General features: G+C 38.8%; 1 protein-coding gene across 1 annotated transcript; it reads right to left on the reverse strand.

The window, feature by feature from the left end:
- Positions 1–2961: 2961 nt before the first annotated feature.
- On the reverse strand, positions 2962–24570 carry LOC124151651 (glucoside xylosyltransferase 1-like). Its single transcript, XM_046524229.2, has 8 exons — positions 24438–24570; positions 21408–21887; positions 20472–20637; positions 18872–19006; positions 11125–11317; positions 9049–9198; positions 6027–6199; positions 2962–4452 (listed from the first exon to the last, which is right to left on the reverse strand). Exons 2-8 carry the CDS (start codon positions 21770–21772, stop codon positions 4252–4254), a joined length of 1383 nt encoding a protein of 460 aa, XP_046380185.2. The 5' UTR covers positions 21773–21887; positions 24438–24570; the 3' UTR covers positions 2962–4251.
- Between the last annotated feature and the right edge of the window lie 1206 nt (positions 24571–25776).

A 25776-nucleotide genomic window follows, 5' to 3' on the forward strand; every position in this document is an offset into this window, starting at 1 on the left:
GGCTTTAAACAATTTGAGGAATATGGTTAATCTATCAAAGGCAAACGTAACTGTGATCACATATACTTTCTGATAAATGAAGCTTGATTATGATGATTTTGATGAAATCAAACTTGTCACCATGGAAACAGAAAAAAATATACATTCTAAAAATCCCTAAAGAGCAAAAGGTATGAGTTGACAAACCTTGAGTGTGCACTACCAAGAAAGCGTACCGTGTACCTACTAGTTTTAGAGATATGGCCTGGACCAGGGCTCCGGAAAATTTAAAATCCCAATCGGACATTTGCATTTAGGCCACGCCCCCTTCAAATAGCGTATTTTAGTACGACTTTTCACACACATTACAAGTTTACGTATTCATAATATGATGAATTATGAATTGTTTCAATTTAAATTGTTTAATTCACCGGACAATTAATAACAAATAATATCATTTTAGATTTACATGGAAAACATACGTTTGTTTCTGTTATAATAACGATCTGTTAACGTAGTGAACGGTCTAATTAATATTCATAAGTTATATTCATGGGTCTGCTCAAGTGTACGCGTTGTAACATTTGGATCGAGACTATTATCCCATATTTGGTTATCACGTGACCTCACGGGAAAAGCATTTTTTTAAACTAAAGATTTTTTTAAAAACAAGACAGATAATTTAATCACAAATACTAAAATATCGTTGATAGCAATAGTTATTTGAATACTTTTTTCATCTGTACTTAATTATTGACCATAAAAAAATTGGATATCGATCGTCCGAGAAAGCAAAATGGCGGTCAATCAAGATTCAATATACGACTAGCTACTGAAAACAATAAATTCTGCAAATCCTCATTGTATGTCAACCAAGTGAAAGTCGTTAGCCACGACTTACAAAATGATCGTCCAGACTTTGAGGGTTTGGTAGATCCGCTCGACTGAACTGCATCGGTCGACTGGCTGTCGTCACGCTTTCGCTTCTTGTCTGAGGTTACGTATCGTAGCATTGTTAGGATAATGAGGTACATCGATGATGCAAGGTATTAATGTACAGTTGTAAACACCTTTCACTCAAATTAACAAGATGTTCTCAGTAATTAATCCTCGATTAATCAGTGTCAACTCAGTTTATTGCCTATTACAGTGATTGACCGATTGGACTATCATGTAGGTACGATGTATTTTCAGCAATCAAAACAAACAAAGCTTGTCAGTGTAGTTAATCTTCATTGTGTTGCAACTGCAGGCAGAAACTGCTCAGTCCTAACTGTTGATCATGTCCGGTCAAAATATAAGAATGTCCGGACAATACTTTTTAAAATGTCCGGTAAGCAATATTTTAAAACGGACATTTGAGATTCCCAATCGGACATGTCCGGCGCATATGACGGTTTCCGGACCCCTGGTCTGGACAAACACACCAGTAAGAATAGAGTCAAAGTCAAACTTGCTGTCATGAAGGCAGAAAAAAATATATATTATAAACATCCCTAAGTAGCAAGAAACAGGAAAAAATTGATTTAAAAAAAAACTAAGTTGCAAAAGGCACCATTTCAGCCCCTGATTAATACATGTGCCAAGTTTGGATGCAAAATGTTAAATAGTTTTTTAGTTCTGTTCTGGAAACGACATCTACCTCCTTTTCAGCTGAGTCTAACTTGCTTAAATGGAAACAGGGAAAATCAAATTTTGAAAAATTCCTAAATAGCAAAAGGCACGACTTCAGCCCTTGGTTAATGCCTGCTACATGTATCAGGTTTGGATGAAAAGTCTTTCCATACAACTGTTTGGCTATAGAAGTGTTTGACAACTGTTTGGCTATACAACTGTTTGGCTATAGAAGTGTTTGACAACTGTTTGGCTATAGAAGTGTTTGACAACTGTTTGGCTATACAACTGTTTGACAACTGTTTGGCTATACAACTGTTTGGCTATACAAGTGTTTGGTAACTGTTTAGCTATACAACTCTTTGGCTTTGCAACTGTTAAGCTTTACATATTGAAACATGCATTATTTACATATTGTTTTCCTTCTAATGTACTATAAATCAATTGAGAGTGAAAATAAGGAAATATTCCAGCAAACATGTGAAATACACAAAAAATCCTAAGGGATAATTGAGAAGGAATTAAATATCGTTAAAAAAATTAATCATGACATCTAAATTCTTTTAATAAGCACCCAGCAATTATGTAATTTGAAAAAAAGATCAGTTAATTAGAACATAATTACAATTCATTTTCTGTTAAGTAGACATAGATATCTCAAGAGACACAACACACAATCAGTCATTGATTCTTCCTGCACATTAAACAACAAACAGATTCTTCCTGAAATATCCCAAATTCTGAGACAAGGGGACATGCTGAGTCTAACACAATTCAGTCAGTGCTAACATCACAATACCATACAAATTAGGATGTAATAAAGTTAACACATAAGCAACCATACTTGCATACAAAGAGCTGCCTACTGAGGATTCGTTGGATACAATGTCTGACCTGGCTTATTGTATGTCCTAATACCTATGATGCTTAGAACATTGCTCTGCTGTCAGTCACTGGTTTGTCTGGACATGATGTTATTTACAGGCTGCTGTGATACAACCAGAATATTGCAGATGTGGCATTCAACAACTTTTAGTCTCATTCCTACAGATACACATGTCATGTATTTTGAAATGAGGGAGGCCATATATTGAGCTTAGTGTTGCCAAATATGAAGATGAATGATGCCATTTATCAATCAGCGAGAGGACATATGTTTGGGCATCAGGTGTTATGTTGGGTGGTATCAGGTGTTGTGGGGGGTGTAATTGGGTCTTGTATGGAGTGAGTGGGGGGTGTAATTGGGTCTTGTATGGAGTGAGTGAGTGAGTGAGTGAGTGAGTGAGTGAGTGAGTGAGTGAGTGAGTGGGTGAGTGGGTGGGTGGGTGGGTGGGTGGGTGGGTGGGTGAGGTTTTACGCTTTTAGCAATATTCCAGCTATATCACGGGGACACCAGAAATTGGCTTCACACATTGTACCCATGTTGGGAATCGAACCCAGGTCTTTGGCGTGACGAGCGACCGCTTTAACCACTAGGCTACCCAACTGCCCCGGGTGTTGTATGGGGTGGTATTGGGTGTGGTGTAGGGTTGTATCAGGTGTTGTGTGTGGATGGTATCAAGTGTTGTGTGGGGTGGTATTAAGTCTTGTAAAGGTTGGTATTGGTTGTTGTGTCGGGTGGTACAGGTGTTGTGTGGGGTGGTATTAAGTCTTGTGTGGGGTGGCCACAAAATCCAGAGACCCTTAAAGAAACTGGCCAACATTGATGTAGTCTTCAAGTAACAGCATTCACAACACCATTAAAGCTATAGGAAAACCGCTATAGGAAAACCACTATCCAGCCACAAGCTAGAACCATCAGGAGCAGGGTACCACATTCCATGTAATTGTGGACAAGCTTGTTGAAAGATCAAGGCACCTCAAAACCCGAACTAAAGAACATTAAAGCCCAGCCTCTACAGTTGATTCTAGGTCAGCTCTATTTGACCACATCCATGACAACCCAAGCCCCAGCATCCAGTGGGACAAAATGAAGGCCCTTACAACCAACCTAAAAGACTTCAAAATCAGAAAACTTCCAGAAATCAACATCAAAATGCTCCAACCATCAATCAATCATGATCAAGGCTGTTACATACCCCCTGCGTACCATCAACTCCTCAAAGACTCCAATCAGTCATAATCACTTTGTTAAACTACTAGCTTCACCTGTTAAGATGTTTACCTTATATGACCCCCTTTTATGAACATAACAGGCTTCTCCACTCCAGTGTAACTACATCCTAATGTATCCAACTGTATAAACATTGCCTCCTATCCTGTATATATGCTTGTCAACCATACTCTGTACATCACTTGCTTCATAACGGTGTTAGAACATACGCCAAAATGTAGCTCATAACTGTAATAAAGAAATTGTTCATCCGTATATCTTATCCTTACTTAGTACTCTAACTTCTAAAAAGCCTCTCAAAGAAGTTGCACCAAAATGTAGCTAAAGCTGGAAATAGATAAGATCTGGCCTCGAAAACAAAAGCAACAATGAAAACCAATATCCACATTAAACACAAATTTTAAACTTCTGTTGTCAGATTACTATTTTAGGCCTTAAAAATAATGTTTAAATAAATTTCAAGTCTTAAATAAGCAAAAACTCATTAAGTTGCATGGACATTTGCATATGAAAATATATATACCAACATCTATGTACATTTTCTGTTATCTCGGGGGATGAGGAGGCTTTTTATCTTTCATTTTTTCTCTAGCTTTTTTCTCTGCTTCTCTCATGTGATTGGAGTATATCTGAACTTGTTTGGTGTAGATGTGTCCATGCTGGCCACAGCTGCTTTTGATGGTGCCCTCCAGGTTCCTCTCCATCTGGACCAACAGCTTATACTGGATATCATCCCCGAGACGGTGCTGCAACAATAATGGAGTGAGTGAGTGAGTGAATAATGTTCAACTCTGCTTTGTGCAGTATTTCAGTTACATCAAGGTGTGTCAGCCTAATGTGTGAGGATTGCCCGAAGTGATGGAGGTCTCAGACGTTTACCACTATTTAAATCAGCACTACTCAAAAGGAGTTACGGACCACCCGACTCTTTCATATTACTGTAGTTAATCTGTCATGAAAGATTAGCTCTTCAGCAACCCATGATTGCCGTAAAAGGCGACTATGCTTGTCGTAAAAAGGCGATTAATGGGAACGGGTGGTCAGGCTCGCTGACTTGGTTGATGCATGTCATCGATCCCAATTGCGTGGATCGATGCTCATGATATTAAACAACAAACCAACCAACCATGAAAGATTAACCATTGTAATTTGAAAGAATCAGGTAGTCCTTAACTTCTTTTGAGTAGTATATATGAATATAAGGTAAAAATGCATGGACCACAATCAAATAATTGTTTTCCATGGCAACTGCTACTCTAGTCATTGATCACAGAGATATGCGTATCGTAATGGTTGTAGACTCACCTATGATCAATATGATGATAGTACTAGTGTTTGCGTTCTTTAACGCAGCACTCATCAATATTTCAGCTATATGATGGCAGCCTGAATGCAATCAATTCTGGACCAATTATAAGACACACCACGGTCTACATTGTATGCAGGCCTTCTATCAATATTATTTTATTATGTCTTCTACTTTGATTGTAAATCATCTTCCCGAGGCAAAGTCCAGTTTCCACCCTTGCCGAACTAGGCTGGAATTACTGGGCTCGATCGTAGCGCCACCAGTGGCTATTACCAGTTATATCCCTTCTAAGCCTCTCCTATGGACCAATTAGATTCCTCCTCTCATATCACTTGCGTTTGCTTCACACAAAATGATGGCGCCCAGTCAGGACAATCTGATCTATAATCAAGATCTATATTGTGATAAAATGGGTCTTACATCACAAAATGCATCAAATCACATGAGCCCCTTGATTATAAACATGAAAAGATTTGGAAAATATCTACTGATGAGTTGGCGGTGCACATGCTTTGCAAATCCTGCAATTGATCGAAATCGGCACAACAGTTTACAAACCGGATTTCGATTTCGGTGCTTGGATGTACATGGAAATGGAATAAAATTTATTTTAAAAAAATGAAAAAATAAAAGGTTCTGGACCAATCTAGTGGTTGATATGACAAGCAAATTTCCAGGACGTTTGGGTACAGTGACATACAATCAACTAAGTCACAAGTTATCTCTAACCTGGAATCCTGGAGAGATAGCATTGTGCTTAACAAACATGTTTTATTGACTGATGCTTCAAAGCATACATGTACAAAGACAAAATAAATACTAAATCAACCAAAAAAATTGACAAACTAACAAAGTGATACTTTAAGTAAAATAAGACAGAACTGCAAAATATCAGAGCTGATAGCCCAGAAATATGTTGACCAAAAATTGTTCCTTGAAGGCGGAAAGTCATGTCCCAAATATAAAATATTTTCAGCCTAATGCAAAGAAAGTATGGATCTAAATACCTACCTCTTTGAAAGCATCATACACTGCTTTGAAGGCTGGCTGTTTGTCATTGAGAAACACCCTCCGACTGCCGTGCAAGATGTAGGCGCCATTGGTTTCAGCTTCACGGCACACGCTCATGTACATACAGTGGTCGGCGCGGTAGTTCCAGTCACACCCGAACACATACAGCTGCTCTGGAAGCCATTAGACACAAGGTCAGGTGAGACATTGTCACACTTTTGTATGTTATGGTTTGCAGATTTGATTTTTGCCAAAATGTTAGCTACAGTAAGTTATAATGAACATACAAATTAATGGGACTGCACAATAGTACCAGAATACTGAAATATGCTTTTCAAATGATATGGATTGTAATATTTGTTCTGTGTACTGGTATATTGGGAAAACAAGTTTTGTATTATTTGTATTGTTTAATCTATAATTTACACAGAAATTCCCTCACAAATGATGTTTCCCTCAAAATTGATTGATTTATGATTGATTTATGGACCCTTGAAGATTCCGGGGTAGAACAGGTCTTCAGCAACCCATACTTGCCCTAAAAGGCGACTATGCTTGTCGAAAAAGGCGACTAACGGGATCGGGTGGTCAGGTTCACTGACTTGATTGATACATGTCATCGTATCCCAATTGCGTGGATCGATGCTCATGATGTCATGACGTCAATCATTGGATTGTCTGGTCCAGACTCGACTATTTTACAGACCGCCGTCATATAGCTGGAATATTGCTGAGTGTGGCGTTAAACAACAAAGCAAGAAAGAAAGAAAGATTGATATCTCCCCTGTGTCCATGTCTACAAAATGGCGATGACTGACCATGCAGAGTAATATGTATTTTAGTATGCTGTTTGTTTGTTTGATTTCTAATGCTGCATTCAGCAATATTCCAGCTATATGACGGCGGTCTGTAAATATTCAAGACTGGACCAGACAATCCAGTGGCTGACATCACAAGCATCGATCTATTCAATTGGGATTGATGACATGCTTCAACCAAGTCAGCGAGCCTGACCACCCGATCCCGTTAGTCACCTCTTACGACAAGTATAATCGCCTTTTACGGCAAGTATGGGTTGCTAAAGACCTATTCTACCCCGAAACCTCACGGATCTACTTTAGTATGTAGACAAGACAATCTCTATGTACAACCAGTGTCAATCAGTATCAAACACTTTAGCTCCCAGTATATATCACAATATATATCACAACATGTATACAATACAAATGTATATCACAATATAATGCCAGACAATGTTTGATGCCAATACACAGTTCCAGAAATGAAATACATCCGTGAAGATCAAGTCATATCATTCTATTTGGCGTTACATTGTTTTGGTCAAAGAGACAATAACAAGAGTGCTACAGAACTGTAGCTCACCTGTATGTGTAGACAACAGAGTTAGGTGGAAACAAAGACAGACAGGGCTGCAGGCACTTATATTAAAAAAAATTCAGGCCTTAATATATGACCAAGGACTTAAAACACTAAACTCTAAATAACTTGAACAAAATATGATGCCCCCATCAGAAGAAACATACATGCCAAAGTTCAGTTCCCTGGCTATTTCAAAGGAGAAGGTTACACAGCCAAATGTGCACCTTGAGACGAAAAGAGCATAAACGTTTTTTTCTGATATCCTGATATATGATATACTACACACCTGTGAAGTAAGTAGATATTGATGAGGTCCTGATTGAACAGGTTACACTATATCATGTATATATCCTGATATATAATATACTACACCCCTGGGGTTCGATGGAAAGTTATGAAAGAAGAGTTGATGAGGTCCTGACTAAACAGGTCACACTATATATCCTGATATATGATATACTACACACCTGGGAAGTAATGAAAGTAGAGTTGATGAGGTCCTGACTAAACAGGTCACACTATATATCCTGATATATGATATACTACACCCCTGGGAAGTAATGAAAGTAGATGTTGATGAGGTCCTGACTAAACAGGTCACACTATATATTCTGATACATGATATACTACACACCTGGGAAGTAATGAAAGTAGAGTTGATGAGGTCCTGACTAAACAGGTCACACTATATATCCTGATATATATGATTTACTACACACCTGGGAAGTAATGAAAGTAGAGTTGATGAGGTCCTGACTAAACAGGTCACTCTATTTATTCTGATATATATGATATAGTACACACCTGGGAAGTAATGAAAGTAGAGTTGATGAGGTCCTGACTAAACAGGTCACACTATATATCCTGATATATGATATACAACACACCTGGGAAGTAATGAAAGTAGAGTTGATGAGGTCCTGACTAAACAGGTCACACTATATATCCTGATATATGATATACTACACACCTGGGAAGTATTGAAAGTAGAGTTGATGAGGTCCTGACTAAACAGGTCACACTATATATCCTGATATATGATATACTACACACCTGGGAAGTATTGAAAGTAGAGTTGATGAGGTCCTGACTAAACAGGTCACTCTATTTATTCTGATATATATGATATACTACACACCTGGGAAGTAATGAAAGTAGAGTTGATGAGGTCCTGACTAAACAGGTCACACTATATATCCTGATATATGATATACTACACACCTGGGAAGTATTGAAAGTAGAGTTGATGAGGTCCTGACTAAACAGGTCACACTATATATCCTGATATATGATATACTACACACCTGGGAAGTATTGAAAGTAGAGTTGATGAGGTCCTGACTAAACAGGTCACTCTATTTATTCTGATATATATGATATACTACACACCTGGGAAGTAATGAAAGTAGAGTTGATGAGGTCCTGACTAAACAGGTCACTCTATTTATTCTGATATATATGATATACTACACACCTGGGAAGTAATGAAAGTAGAGTTGATGAGGTCCTGACTAAACAGGTCACTCTATTTATTCTGATATATATGATATACTACACACCTGGGAAGTAATGAAAGTAGAGTTGATGAGGTCCTGACTAAACAGGTCACACTAAAGATCCTGATATATGACATACCACATACCTGGGAAGTAATGAAAGTAGATGTTGATGAGGTCCTGGTCGCCCCAGGCTATTTTCAGTTTATATTCTTTATAATACTCTATCAAGGACGGCAGCCAAACTGATTCTCGCAGACGAGTCAGGTTCATCAACATCACTCCAGAATTAAGACCTGAAATATGGAAATTTAAAGACGTTAATGAATAAGAGAATATAATGCAGATGTTCACAGAGTAAATATGTTTCATTCTTGGAACATTATTTTAGTTCTGAAGCTCTGATCAATGTTATATGCCAGCCTAATGTCATGACACAGCAAGATATACCTGATGCAAGCTAAGCCGAGGGATCCAGTGAGGTTCCTGGTGTGTGCATCCCTCCTCCTCTTCCCAGTTACCGGTAATAACCATTTTTGCACCAGTAAAATTAGGATTTGCCATATAAAATAAAGTACCTATAAATCTTTGTTGTTGAACAAAACATTGGCGATATTCATACAGTGATCCCTTGCTACAGCGCTACCTTTGAGGTTAAAATAATTGATGAGCGTTATCGATGATCAGCGGTTTAACGAAGGTCGAGTCGTAGGTGGCAGAATACAAACAAAATTGTTTACATGCTCTGCCTACCTTACAGGAATTACGCTGCACGTTTCAGAGTATAAGTTTGTTTATGATTCAGAGTGTATAAAGAGATTTATTAGTATGCGCTTTAAAAAACACACATCATATCCCTTCAGCGAATTCAGGTGAATTAAACAGGTAAAACAAATTTGGTCAATAAAAAAAATGAAATTTGATATAAAACATCACGTGACATGATGATTTACAATTGAAAATGTATTTCCTACTAACCAAGGCAATATTTTATATGCAGAGATTAAGATTACCGTGTGTATTTTCTCGTAAACTAAGCCGGAAATAGCAATCAGCCTAAGCACGTTTCCTCCCAATCTACCGGTGTTTCAGTTAAAAAGTATCCAATGATACAACTTCATAGAATTTTGATGCAATGGTCGGAAGAAACTGTATCTGAAATTATTATTTTATCAGGAATAATATATTCCAATATCGTGTTATTTTCGTATGAGTTTCCACTATATATATACTTAAATTTATAAGAATCATAAGCATAGCACTTTGGTACAGGTGGTATGCAGGATATTTTTTTATGTCATTGCAGTGAACATGATGTTTCTTTGGAAGATTCATATGTGATCCAATTCTAGTGTGGATTCAGTCCATAACATGCACTCTTCCTTTGTCATTGTTTGTTTGTTGTTTCACTTCACACCCTGAAATATTCCAGCCAGACGACAAACAGTCAAGTCTGGACCAGACAATACAGTGATTGACATTGTGAGCAATGATCTAAGTGACGGTACAATGACACCTTATCAAACACGCAACCAAGCCTGACCACTCGATCCATTAAGTAACCTCTGACGACCAACATAGGTTGCTGGGACTAATTCTAAGCTGTATCCATGAACATGATGAAGAGGATGCAATTCTAAACAGACTTGCAGCAAACATTTACGCCTTTCACGACAAGCATAGTCACCTTTTACGGCAAGAATGGGTGTATAAAAACCTATTCTACCCCGGATCTTCACGGGTCACAAGGGGTTGGTTTGTTGTTTAACGCTGCCCTCAGCAATATTCCAGCTATATGACAGCGGTCTGTTAATAAACGAGGTCTGTACCAGACAATCCAGTGATTGAATCATGAGCATCGATCATGCATCAACCAAGTCAGTGAGCCTGTCCACCCGATCCCGTTAGTCGCCTCTTACGACAAGCATAGTCGCCTTTACGGCAAGTATGGGTTGCTGAAGACCTATTCTACCCCGTGTCTTCACGGGCCTGCATCAGGGGCGGTCGGGTAGCCTAGTGGTTAAAGCGTTCACTCGTCACACCGAAGACCCGGGTTCGTATCCCGACATGGGTACAATGTGTGAAGCCCATTTCTGGTGTCCCCCGACGTGATATTGCTAAAAGCGTCGTAAAACCAAACTCACTCACTCACTGCATCAAATGGACAACTGGGCAACTGCTGCTCCTAGAAATGAATGAAGGAATCAGGTACAGGGACAAACCTAGTTCCCCATAGTAAGGGTGCCTGGCAAAGCGGTTGTACCATCCTGCTGCCGCATCCTCATGTTCTGGCGCCAGGGCGGCGAGCTGGGTGGAGTTGAAGAGCTGGAAGAAACTCCAGATACCCTCCAGCGGGCTCAGGAACAGGATGTCGGTGTCCACATAGATCAGGGCATCGACATCAGTCAGCAGTGTCTGGAACAACAACATCTCACATGGTCAAATAGCCTGTTCACTCAGCTGTTAAAGGTACCCCTGTTAGGATTAAATGTTGATGTGAATGCAAAATACTTTGGCGCTTATCAGCAAGCGTGTTTATTCCCCAGGGAGCTGGGAATGCTATTTGGGTGAATATTGGTTGGTTGGTTGGTTGGTTGGTTGGTTGGTTGGTTTGTTGTTTAACGCCGCACTCAGCAATATTCCAGCTATATGACGGCGGTCTGTAAAATAATCGAGTCTGGACCAGACAATCCAGCGGTTGACAACATGAGCATCGACCCACGCAATTGGGATCGATAACATGTATCAACCAAGTCAGCGAACCTGACCACCCAATCCCGTTAGTCGCCTTTTACGACAAGCATAGTCGCCTTTTACAGCAAGTATGGGTTGCTGAAGACCTATTTTACCACGGAATCTTCACGGGTGAATACTGATACTGTTAATGGGGCTTTACTGCATGTGCTTCATCATGTTGAGTGTGCCATTCCATGGATAGAAACTGTTTGGGTAGTTGTCAAGTGGACACTTATAACACTCAGATGTTTAGGTGTGCCTGTTGGAATTTAAGCGTTCTGAAAAGACGAATAGCTTTCATCGATCTTCGAAAGTGTTGATTCTAATTTCATCATGACCTGTCATTTTACCTCCATGTCAGAATTTTGAGATCCGATTGGTTGTTTGTTGCTTAATGCCGCACTCAGCAATAATTCAGCTGTATGAATGCTGTCTGTAAATATTCTTGACCCGACAAACCAGTGATTGACATCACGAGTATTGACCCACTCATTTGGGACACGATGACATGCGTCAACCAAGTCAGCAAATCTGACCACCCAAACCCACCATTCTATCCGGATCTTCACGGGTCTTTCGTGATCTTATTAGTTCGTGTGATCGTGATAAAATACTACATATCCCTGGGAGGGAAATAAATGTCTGAGTTAAGAGAAAAAAAATTTTGCACCCCACAATGAAGAAAAAGTTGCATGTTGTTTATGTCACCTGACACAGCACAAAATAACCTCAACTCAATCGCACGGCCGTCTTCTATCAATTTTCATTTTATTCTAATTCTGTCACAATGGCAGATTGAACATGATGGCAAGATCAATTCATTGAAGAAGTATCACCCAGGGTATGTATATATGTGATTTTACCACTCATGATACCACTACAACTCAGAAAATGCCCAATCTCATTAAAATCAGATCTAAGTTCTCGCTGCCGCTAAACAAAGATCTGAGGACATTCCATTACGGGTCACGTCAGAACGACCTTTCGCGAACTTTGAAATGACTAACAACAAGTCGAATTAGCCAATTAGAAAGGTGACTTCCATTTCAGACTACGCTTCAAAAATATGTTGACACAGTTCTCGATTAAAATTTTGAAAACAGAACAAACGAATATTCTAGAATGTCTAATATATGGTTTAGATTGTATGGCAGTGCTTTCCACGAACTGTGCAACGCCTCTTCCGTTCAATTGTTTATTCCACGTCAGCGAGAGATAGACGATAATTTTGACGGAATCAGTCATTCGGAATACCCCGTATTAACGTTTTTGAGGTTGCATGATCAGAAAACACATTCCGACTGTCACTTTCACGATCAGGTAAGGGACGCTCTGATTGGTCGATGAAAGGTCGTTCTGACGTGACCCATAATGGGATGTCCTCAGATCTTTGTTTAGCAATAGCGAGAACCAAGATCTGATTTTAATGAGATTGGAATATGCCCAATTAAGATGTATTTGTCCAATTCTCTTACATTGTGTCTTATGTGAAAGTATACATATCAACTGAAACATTATCAAAAGGTATTCAGGCACCAGAGCCTTATGATATTGTTTGTTTGTTTGTTTAACACTCACTAAATAATCTAGTCTGACCCAGACAATACAGTGATAGACATCATGAGCATCGATCTACATAATTTACAATGTGTCCGACTTATGTTTTTTCAGGATAATGACTGAAACAGGCTAGGGGTCAATGGGCTATCCTAGTGGCTATGCCCCGTGACGATGTTCGGTAGAATAGGTCTTCAGCAACCTATGCTTGCCATAAAAGCCATCTATGCTTGTCGTAAGAGGCAACTAAAAGGATTGGGTGGTCAGGCATGGTAGATGCATGTCATCGTATCCCAATGATCAATGCTCAAGATGTCAATCTCAGGATCGTCTGGACCTGGCTCGATTATTTACAGACTGCCGTCATATAGCTGGAATATTGCTCAGTGCAGTGTTAAACAACAAACAAGCAAACAAACAAACAAACAAACAGCATAATCCCGTACCTCAGCACCTCATGTTAACGACTGAGACAGGCTAGGGTTCAGTAAGGGTAGCCATTTTCACAAGTACATTTCTCAATGGCTGCACACAAGTACATCCCAAGTAGTATATATATATATATGGGTCATTCTCAAAAAAAGTGAGTTTTTTAGTCCGAGTTGAATAACAATTAAAATATTTATTTTAGATATGTTTAAACACAAGTGTTTTTCGTAGAACATACCATGGTGTCTGAAAGTTAAGTTTCAGTATTTCTTATTAGGTATTTTATTTTAATTAAAACTGCTTAATTGCGGTTAAATTGAGCTGAAGGGTGTGTCCGTAACCCTATGTTTGCACATCAACATTGTTTAATGTTGCTAAAAATAAAAAATATTATGTAAATAATGTTTATATATTGTACATTACCTTTCTAACTCATGATATAAACTTATCTTTTTCAAGATACACTCTTTTATTTATATTGGTTTTTGGTAAGAAACACTTGTACATAAAAAAGTGTCTGTCCTGTTACCAGGATGGATCAAAACTGAAAAATAAATAATCCTTCAAGATTCCCATAATTCAAAATAACAGAAATACAGCTTACTTCCTGTACTATCATGGCAGCAGTGTCCTTCAAGTGAGAGAAGACTTTGGATAATTCTGCTTGACAGGGAAGTTTAGTGCTATCATGAATACTCTTTTCTTATGTCTGTGCTGTTACTGCTCATTTTTGCCAAAACAAATATTTTTTTCTAAAACCATTTTTTCAGAATATTAGAAAATATGAACTGTTCACAATGCCATGTGGTCTCAACATTTCAAGGGAGGTCTCATTAGAAAAAACTGTTATTAATGTCAATTTGTCTATGCTGTTACTGTCTGTGCTGTTACCTTCAAACATGTACACAGGACAGACATTCCGTGGTAACAGCACAGACTTATCATCATCTTAAACTGTCTTTCCTTGTTTAACCAATCAATAATATAATTACCATAATAACTCAAATAATTCCTTTTGAAATAACACAGACATTCAAGAGGCTATAGTTGTACAAATCTTCCAAGCTGAATAAAAACAAGTTGCTCAAGACTTAAAAGTAACAGCAGAGACAAATATTGGTAACAGCACAGACATTTGGTCAGCTTTATCTAATTATTCTTGTCCAATCACTCAATATTCAAATTTTATGAAACATTAAGACATATGTTTTCAAATTTATCACAGTTTAGAAGAAAACATATACATAAAAAATAGACTACTTTGTTGAAGATAGCTATCTGATGAAAAAGTAACAGCACAGACATTCCGTGGTAACAGCACAGACTTATCATCACCTTAAACTGTCTTTCCTAGTATAACCAATCAATAATATAATTACCATATTAACACAAATAATTCTTTTGTAATAACACAGGCATTCAAGAGGCTATGGCTGAACAAATCTTCCAAGCTAAATAAAAAAATTTGGTTAAGACTTAAAAGTAACAGCACAGACATTTGGTCATCTTTATCTAACGTTTCTTATCCAATCACTAAATATTCTAATTTTATGAAACATTAAGAGATATGTTTTCAAATTTATCACTGTTTAGAAGAAAACATATATACATAAAAAAATAGACTACTTTGTTGAAGATAGTTATCTGATGAAAAAACAACAGAAGGGTGGAGAAGACAGGTGGTGTGGTGGAAAAGGGTGAGGTTGTGAAAAGTGTGGAGAGGACAGATGGTGTGGTGGAGAAGGGTGAGGTTGAGAAAAAGGTGGAGAGGACAGGTGGTGTGGTGGAGAAGGGTGAGGTTGAGAAAAAGGTGGAGAGGACAGATGGTGTGGTGGAGAAGGGTGAGGTTGAGAAAAAGGTGGAGAGGACAGGTGGTGTGGTGGAGAAGGGTGAGGTTGAGAAAAGTGAGAGTGACATTTTACTATCCGTTCCAGATGATACAGAAGAGTGTCTTGGAAAATGTGTGGTTGTGTTATATGATGGTTTTCCATATCCTGGATACATAGATGTTTCTACCTATAATATATATGTCGAATGCATGCACAAGCCTGGCAAAAAATGAGATCAAAAATGATTCTTTTGGCCAAGACTCCTGCTGGACAAATGCTGGTACAAGCACGAGGACATTATTACCATCATTCCTGAACGAAAGAAGATTGAAGGCACTGCTTCCCACTTCAGTGTTGAAAACATTTACTGGGAAGCTATTACAGATATGATAAAACAGAAACAATAAACAACCTGTGGTTTCTGGGTGAATGAAAGGCACCATTTAATTCTGGCACTAATCAAATAAACATAGATACAAGTGAATTGTACTTTTAAGGAAACTATAATTCACCTTTTCAGACCGTTTATTTGAGTATTTGCGAATACAATTGCAAAAGAATACAGCTTCAACAGGAAATCTTCTGACAAGATTTTTTTTCTCCAGATTATGTTGATGTTTGACATGGATAAAGTTGGTTATTGTGTTGTTGCTTCATGACAAAAACTGTCACATGACTATTTAGTGTAAGTTTAAATCAATTTAATTTAAATTCTTTGTAATTCTAGGGATTAACCCAAAATGCAAAAGTTATTGTCTTTGGCGTTACTTCCGTCTGTGCTGTTACCTACCAGTATCCTACATTCACATTACATAGAAGAACATTCAGTTAATAATATCCATATGATCAGATACTGTTAATTAAGCAAAACATTTTCTTATTTGTCAGAGTTCAATACTTTGAACTTCTGAACAGGATAGTTGACTGCAAACATAAGTTTGTCCGTCCTGTTACTTTCAATTGTCCGTCCTGTTACCGACCGATTTCTATAGTTCAGATTACATACAAGAATATTCAGTTAATTACACCTTATATGTTCAGGTGTAATCAATTGCACATACTTTTTTCGTATTTGTCAGATATTTCAAAATCTTGAAACTCCTGAACGTTATAGTTATCTGCAATCAAAGCCGATTGTCCGTCCTGTTACTTTCAATTGTCCGTCCTGTTACTACGTTGTCTGTCCTGTTACCAGCACTTAAAATAGAAATATACTGATTATTTATTTTTATTTTTCAGAAGAACATATTTGAATTCAAACATATATCATCTAATGAAGCATATGTGTCAAATATATGATGCAATAATCAGGGTATGTTTGTCATATTGGATTTGAATGAATTCAAATGTTTTCATTTGACTCAAATGCTGGACAAATCTGTCCATAAAATAATGTATCCAATCTCTTTTTAATTGTACTCATTGAAATATTAAACAATACATTTAAAAACAAGAACTGACATGATTTGTGTTGAACTTTGAAAAATATTGTTACAGAAAATATAATTGTTAACATGGTAACAGGACAGACATATTTTTCCTATTCAGTGTTAATTAATTATCATAATTAGGACATCATTGATTATTAAGGTGTCATTTTGCTTAACATTATTATTCAGAAGTTACTTTGTGTACTGAGTCAATAAAAAAGGAATTTTACAAAAGACAATTTTGATGTTTTTGCTTAGTTGAAATTCTGACATTTTTTGAGAATGACCCATATATCTGATGTCTGAGTGTGCCCTGTAAGCACCAGGAAACTGTTTCAAAAGCATCACTGAGATTTCAATTGTGCCACTGGCAAACATATACAAGAAATCTGAACCCCGCACAACGAGAGCTTGTATTGACTGAAGCACCCTAAAAAGGACCACATATTGTCTATCATGTCTATGCTATACCGCGAAACATGTAAACATGCTGGTTGCACTGTATGATTCCCAAAATATATTCAGCTATTCAGATTTCAATAGAAAGGAAGTGGACATGTCACAGGAACAACAAAGTCCGTACACTGGGCTGATGCTTTATATTGCAATGGAAGAGTCCTGTAAATATAACAAATGAAATGTTATGTAGCTTGGTGGTCCGGCATGGTGTGTCCCGCATGGTGTGTCCCGCATGGTGAGTGTTCACACTGACCATGTAGTTGTTTTAACTAGCATATTATTGATATATATTTTGATATATATGGTGTGTGCTGGGTTCCTAGCACATGTAGTCTTTATAGAGGACAGTCATGTGATCTGCCTCTACATCAGTTGCAGGGACTGCATGTGCCAGGGCTCAGGATGTACCTCACAGCCCACAGTTAAGGTGGGCTGTTCAAGCCAACATTAGGTATGGAAAAAAGTTGGTGACATATTGATGAATAACAGATAAGTAAAATTTAACCTGCGACAGACAAACTTTACAGCTGCTTATTATCTGCCCTATGACATTCAGAGTCCGATGACGGATAAACATCATTTTTAAGTTGGCTCTTCTTTAATTAGGGCCCACCTTTAGTGCTCTGTAGCACACTGGAGAATAACAACATCTCCATCACTTCTTGAAATACCCCTGAATCAGTGTCTGAAACTCTGCAGAGTACACTGAGGGCCTTAAGGCCAGTACATTTAAAGAAATGTAGGCCCAGTGGAAAAACTGGAGGCCAAGTGGAAAAACTGTAGGCTCCAACATTTTCGCCCAAGCAGGGAGACATACTCTTGCAAATGATTTACAGAACTCAACCAGTCAACCAGAAGCTTTTACTGCTATCAAACAGAGTTCCCAGAGACTCAATGGTGATAAATGAAGCCTCCATTTATTGGGAAATTATCAGCTTGTAAAACATCTTTGCGACTACATGTTAAACACCATTTGAAAGGTCTATTTCTGATTATATACAAATAAATATGAAAGAAATGTTTATCATATTACTTAAATAATGCTTAATAAATTATTTCTTAAACAAACTGCAGGCTGTTAGGGCCTGCTGAAATTTAAATCTATCAGCCCAAGAAGAAATATGTCGGCCTCGGGCCAACGGGCCCCTGTGTATTTTGAACACTTCTCTGGACGCTCCTACATGTGATCCACTTACTGGCAGGAAGAGTCGCTGTGAGGCATGGTCTACTTACTGGCAGGAAGAGTCGCTGTGAGGCACGGTCTACTTACTGGCAGGAAGAGTCGCTGTGAGGCACAGTCTACTTACTGGCAGGAAGAGTCGCTGTGAGGCACGGTCTACTTACTGGCAGGAAGTGTCGCTGTGAGGCATGGTCTACTTACTGGCAGGAAGAGGCGCTGTGAGGCACGGTCTAGTTATGGGCAGGAAGAGTTGCTGTGAGACACGGTCTACTTACTGGCAGGAAGTGTCGCTGCGAGGCACGGTCTACTTACTGGCAGGAAGAGGCGCTGTGAAGCACAGTATACTTACTGGCAGGAAGAGGCGCTGTGAGGCACAGGGCTTGAAGAGCTGCTTCCAGTGGTCCGTCTTGCCTCCAGATGGGAAGCTGATGTCATAGATGAAGTAGTCCACCTTGGACAGAAAGTCAGCCGGCCAAAAGTCCAGCTATACAAAACATAAAACAAATTTTAAATAATCTATTTCAGGAGAAACCGATTCCATCTTCACCATGTCCATCCCATCTTACTGAGGCAAGGGAGTTAACTGACTGTAAAAGTCCAGTTTCCCTCCTTGCTGAACTACACTGGAATTTCTGGGCTCAATCGTAGCACCAGCGGTGGCTGTTAGGAGTTATGTCCCTTCTACATGTTCTATGTACCTCCTATTGACTAATCAGATTCCACCTTTCAAATCACTTGCATTTGCTTCAAATAAATTGGTGTCGCCCAGTGAATCAATAATCAATAATCAAGTTCTTCTTTGTAATAAAACGGGTCTTACTTCGCAAAATGCACCAAATCATGTAAGCACCTTGACTAAAATCATGAAATAATTTGAAAAATATCTGTTGATGCTAAATTGACGTTCACATGTTTTGCAAATCCGACCGAAATTTGCACAGCGGTTTAGGAACTGAATTTTGATTTTGTTACACAATTTTGATTGGACTATGCATAGACTGGTTAGTCCAGCCAAAACATAACTCTATAGGTCTATAGGTCCCCCTAGTTCGGCAAGGATGGAAACTGGACTTTCAGTCAGCAGGACTCCCTTGCCTCAGGAAGATCTGTCCATCCATCAGAGGGCAAGAGTGTACCAATCATCTGAGGCATCTCAAATTGCTGGGCATGGTTTCATTTCTTAGGTGTGCCAGAATCTCTTCGATCTGATGAAGTTTTCGCCCATGGTTGAATGTCACCCTTTTTTTAAATTGTCAAGAATAATTAACAATTAAAGGTTGTGTAATTTTGTGTAATTTTTTACTATAGAATATTTAGTTTGTAAACGAAGACATATTACAATATATACAAAGATGTAAGTACGTTGGGTCACAGTCACCACCATTCACTATAGTCTTAACGCCCCTAACAAAATAAATAAGTAAATCGCAAGAAGTTACCATGGCTGGCTTACGACAACGATTTGACTGATAGGGATGGAATGCACTCAAAGTGTTTTGGACTGTTCAGATCAACTTCCTTCAAGGTGAAGTGAGGTGAAATGGGGTTTAAAGTCGCATCCAAGATGATTGCACTTACATAGCGATGTGTGTGTGTGTGTGGTGTGTGTGAGTGTGCGTGCGTGCGTGCATGCGTGCGTGTGACTGCTTGTTCTGTGACACCATACCGCACTCAGACACAGTATACTGACTTCGAGCTAACCAGTCCTTGTTTAAGCCCTTTAATGCGGAGCGCCAGACAGGGTAACAACAAGTACCATCTTTTCACGTCTTCTGGTGTGACGCAGCCGGAAATCGAACCCTGGAAGTTTCGACCGGCAGATGCTCTACCACTATCTGACGGAGGCTGTCACTTCATTCTAGGAATTCGACCAATCAGAATGTAACTAGTATATTAGTGTTGGTGCTATAAGTCATGGTCTGCACTACATGCATGCAAGCTTTACATACCTGGTCTCTAAAGTCTTTCTGAAGCTGTGTTTCAGCAAATATGTGGAATACCAGATGCTTGCTTGTGAATAATACGGCTGATTTTAAGAGGATGAGAGATTCAGGTGTGCGATCACCACACGCAACAACTGAGAGGTGGATGGAGTCTTTTGGAGCAGATTGTGAGCTGAAATATACAATCATAATAGTCTTGATTCAAGGTACTGAGCCAAAATCAGATAAGCAAATTAACCTGAACATATACTGGCCCTGTGTGAATTTCTTTTGTTAAAATCTATCTTTTCGAATCAAGGTGGTTAATTTAAAGGTGGTTTAATTGTTTTAAAAAGCTGACATCTGATTGGCTCAAGAACCATGGGTGGGTGGATCACCTGTCAATATACATTATCCAAGGATTAATCTAGACTTTCTCAAAAGCTAACATTCAGTCCCAAGTCCTCAGCAAATTCCCAAATCTTCTCATATAGATTTTGTTTGTTTGTTGTTTAATGCCTCTCTCAGCAAATTTCCAACTGTATGATGGCGGTCTGTAAATAATCGAGCCAGGACCAGAAAACCCAGTGACTGACATCATGAGCATCAATCTACGCAATTGGGATATGATGACATGCATCAACCAGGTTAGTGAGCCTGACCACCCAATCCCATTAGCCGTCTCTTCAGACAAGCATAGTCGCCTTTTACTGCAAGCATGGGTTGCTGAAGACCTATTCTACCCTGGATCTTCACCGGTCTCTTCCCATATACTACATAGTAATGACTAAGCTTAGCGTTTTGTAAGGGAGACTTTATTGTCACTGACCATGGGTACTTAGTATGGAATCCTGGGTATTCCTGTCAGGATAACGGTAGGCATTTCTTTCTTACTTGAGTTCATGTGTTACTCTAGCTACTGAAATCTTTGTTGAAAATACCAAATCAACATTAAAGACTTACCTTGAATAAACTGCTTTTAACCCTTTGGTCTTGCCATTTATTTTCTTATTCACAACACTGTCATCGGAATGGCTCTGATTTCCATTGGATTTCTCAATGCCATGATGTTTGTCCGACTTGGGAATGTTTTCTGACTTTTTCAAAGGCTCAGATTTTTTATATGAAGTCATGTGTTCCTTATCCGCTCCATCTATAGATTCTTTCTTGACTCCATCATCTTGTTTCCTTTCAACTACCAACTTGTCCTTGACCTCGTCTTCACCTTGATGTTGAAGGTCAGGGTCGGTGTGCTGTATATACACGATGATGACAGCTACAGCTATCACAACCGTTACTCCCAACTTGAAAATCATTCTTCGACGCATGAAGAAAGATGGGCATGGTATGATAGATAAGAACGCTGAATTCTCTGGTTTCTTTCAGCAAACAAACCTAATGGAGATCCTCTTTAACTTGTATGAAAGAGGGCCTGGGTTCTATCTGAAATTTAATAAAATACATTCACAATCCAAATACTATCATGTTTGTTTGTTGTTTAACGCCGCACTCAGCAATATTCCAGCTATATGATGGCGGTCTGTAAGTAATCGAGTCTGGACGAGACAATCCAGTGATTAATATCATGAGCATCGATCCACGTAATTGGGATTGATGACATGCATCAACCAAGTCAGCAAGCCTGACCACCCGATCACGTTAGTCGCCTTTTCAGCGTTAGAAATTGACACTATAGTCCTTGCCAAACTGCCTAATAGTTAAGGTATCCTAAGGACTAGCAGAAATTTGCCCTTTTTAAGGGTTTTGCTATATGTTATCATTATAAGGACTAGTGGACTAAAACTGTTAATTTCTACCGCTGCTTTTAGCACAGTCACCCCCTACGGCAAGCTTGGGTTGCTGAAGGCCCATTCAACCCCGGAATCTTCACGGGTCCCAAATACTATCAGCCCAGAAAGCTACACAGATGTATTAAACATACAGTGAACACTGTCTGAACTGGCATCTTTTGGAACCGTCCAAAAGTGCTGATGTAGACAGTGTTTGACTATTGAGTTTGTCTGTTTCTAAAGTCAACATCAAAGGAAGTAATAGAGAGTGAGTGAGGTTGCTCTTTTACCAATATTCCAGTAATATCACGGCAAATTGGATTCACACATTGCACCCATGTGGAGAATCGAACCCAGGCCTTCGGTGTGACAAACGAATGCTTATATCCACTAGGCTACCCTACCGCCCCGAAAGGAAGTAATAACACTTTGCGTCTCTGGTGAAGCATTTGCTGATTCATTTGCTCCAGCAGAATATTACAGATTGACACCACCCAGCACTCACTTACCTTGCCTTCTGATTTAACGAGGCTAATTGACTCGCTAGGCAAACACAATCATTGCAAGCATGCCAATAAAGTTACAGTAATCCTCTTGAACCATCCATGATCTTGACAGAAAACAATGCCGATATTTGGAGGTGAGGTGAAATTGGGTTTAACGTCGCGTCCAAGATATTGCTTTTATATAGCGACGTGTGTGTGTGTGTGCGTGTGTGTGTATGTGTGTGTGTGTGTTTAAGCCCCTTAATGCCGAGCGCCAGAATGGGTTAAAACAAGTACCATCTTTTAATGTCTTTTGGTATGACGCGGCCGGGGATCGAACCCCAGACCTTCTGCTCTCTGGGTGGACGCTCTACCAAAAGACCACGGAGGCTGTCGCTGATTCAGATATTTGGAGAAAAAATTGGAGATTGGCACCAATATAGGTATCCAGAATAGACAGATGCTGGAGTACCAAGGGTTTAAATAATGATGTTATAACCAAATTTTGATGGGACTGTAAATAAATGGCAGTTATAGAGGTTGCTGGAGTGCATGTACTTGGATAATGGTTTTTACACTGTATTTGGTTTATACATTTTACATGAAACTTGGTCAGTTAATGAGCGAACCCATCAGGACAATAAAAAGACTTACAAGAATATGCAGAAAACATGAGGTTTAGAACACACAGTACAGAGGTACCTAGAGCAGTTTGTTTAAGAAAAGTAAAAACAAAGTTTGATATGAATCTAACATTAAAATTATGGTGGCCAAAAGCCACTTGTTTAATTTATTGGTTTTAACAGATTCATTTGTGAAACCCATAGTCCAGGCTTTTTCTCATATTGATAGTAAAATATTTGGTTGGTAGATAGAAAACTATAGAAAACAAAATGCAAAGTGAATTGCAGCCCCTTATATGATTTTTGTTTGTTTGTTGTTTAACGCCTCACTCAGCAATATTACACTTGTATGACGGCGGTCTGTAAATAATCGAGTCTGGACCAGTCAATCCAGTGATTGACATCATGAGCATCGATCCACGCAATTGGGATACGATAAATATGACTAACCCCCCTTCCTCTGTCCTTCCCATCCATCACAACCCTATGAAACGAGATGCATTCACACTATTCACTGCATTCACCTGACAACTAAAATAACCGACCCACAGACAACCACTGACACCACATTGGCGAAAATTAGTTTCCAAAATATTCATATTTTCTTAGTTTAGAAGTTTATCTGTCAAAATACAAAAATGACAACTGAAAATAAATTTAATTTGAAACTTTCCATCACGTTAAAATTAAGATTATGACTTATGCATGTAAACAATTACAAGTGGGTTAATAAAATGATGTGCTTCGAGTCCCACACAAAACATTCAGAGTGGGATGATCCATGAACCAATGCTGACCCTATTTAAATATTTATGAATGACTAACCTCATGTCAATAAATCAGTGGAATTATTTCCAATCAGTTCACATTCTTTGCCGACAACATTTTGACAAAATAATCCCTTACAAAACACGTTCTTTTTCAGCCGGATGCTTTTCTAACACCACATACTAAATAGCCTAACCATCTAAGTATTTTTTCATTGATGGATGAGCCCGGCTCGTACTGGTAGCTCGATCACAGAGACGATAGATCGAGCACCAACGTGCCGTGCAAGTTTACATATTGATAGAAATATGAAGTATTTCAACTAACCGTCATGTCGACATTCCATCCCCATGGTATGAATACCAAAGGTGTCGCCTGTCCGTGGCCAGCACCGAGACGGGGACAGATGTGTTTTCACAGATGACACCTAAGATTCGCGGATTGACACAGGAAGTTTACTTTTGTTGTACGTGCTAAACGAGAGTTACTCCCCTTGATCCGACACACCTCGCTTCAATCATTTTATGCACGCGTCTTTTAGTTCTGGGCTCAAGTATACTGCCATTTCATATGGGGGCGAAAGGTAAGACTGCATAATGTCCGAATGTCTTTTTCGGGCTGTTAATTGTGTAAGTAAATTCGAGGTTGCTCTGAAATACTTCTTCAACAACAAGTTCGTGTTGTGAATAATTGTAGCATTATACTGACATCTATGACTGAGTTACGTCCCTTTGAGTGTGGAATGTCGTCTGCATTATCCTTCGAACAACCATGTGACAACACTGACGACATTAGATCACTACAATGGTACTATTCGACGTATTATGACCACTAAGCTCCAAAAATTTACTGGCCAAACCCATATTGTTTTTTCAAGGGTTATTGAAAACAATTACGTGTAATATTTTATTGAGGAACGTAATAAAAGAGTCGGAAAATTGCTACGAAGAAGAGATAACAGAAATAAATTAAGTCATATTTAAATAGTGCTTGACCAGGTCAGGTCACAACGTTTTGCAGGAAATATCATAAACAAATATACAACTAATAATAGACCGGACTGATTACACGCGAGTGTTTTTGGCTTGCCCGGCATAATTAACATTTAATGGGAACTTAATTACCGTTGTGGGCGAAATTGTATGTGAAAACAATTTTATGTGAATACATTGATTCAACTCCCTAATCTGCCTCTCACTGTATCTCACTGTCCCCCTCCGCTTGTCGCTGCCCCCTCCGTCTCGAACGTCCCTCATTGACCCATCCCCACCCCCTCCTCCCCATCTCACTGTCCCCGTTACTGCTCCACCCCACCCCCTCCGTAATTATTCCACAGTACATATGTTACAGTTATGTGTACAATCAGTCAATGTGTAAAATGTTTTTTCACTTGGGCAATTTAATTAATGCCTACATATTTCAGTCATATTACAAATTGACTTAAAAATCGGTCACGGGCGACGAAATTCGTTATCTTAATAAATAAATGAACATATTTCCACTCAATTTGTAAAATAACTCAGATATTTAGTACTAATTCCATTTATTTTAAACATTGACTGATTTTACACATTGACTGTAACGTGTGAGTGTTTATCAGATAAGATTCCCGGAGAAGAACCTAAAGTATTTGAGTCTTACATGTTTTTATCCACGGATTTGAAAA

The sequence above is a fragment of the Haliotis rufescens genome, unplaced genomic scaffold, assembly GCF_023055435.1.
Source record: "Haliotis rufescens isolate VD_foot unplaced genomic scaffold, xgHalRufe1.0.p SCAF_6, whole genome shotgun sequence".
In the NCBI taxonomy this organism is placed as follows: domain Eukaryota; kingdom Metazoa; phylum Mollusca; class Gastropoda; order Lepetellida; family Haliotidae; genus Haliotis; species Haliotis rufescens.

Excerpts from the sequence above, each read along its gene's own strand:
- LOC124151651 (XM_046524229.2), bottom strand. The coding sequence starts at position 21,772 with ATGCGTCGAAGAATGATTTTCAAGTTGGGAGTAACGGTTGTGATAGCT. Across the intron at positions 19,007-20,471 it reads AGAAAGACTTTAGAGACCAG|CTGGACTTTTGGCCGGCTGA; the intron begins GTATGTAAAGCT and ends TGTTTTGTATAG. Across the intron at positions 9,199-11,124 it reads CCCTTACTATGGGGAACTAG|GTCTTAATTCTGGAGTGATG; the intron begins GTTTGTCCCTGT and ends TCCATATTTCAG.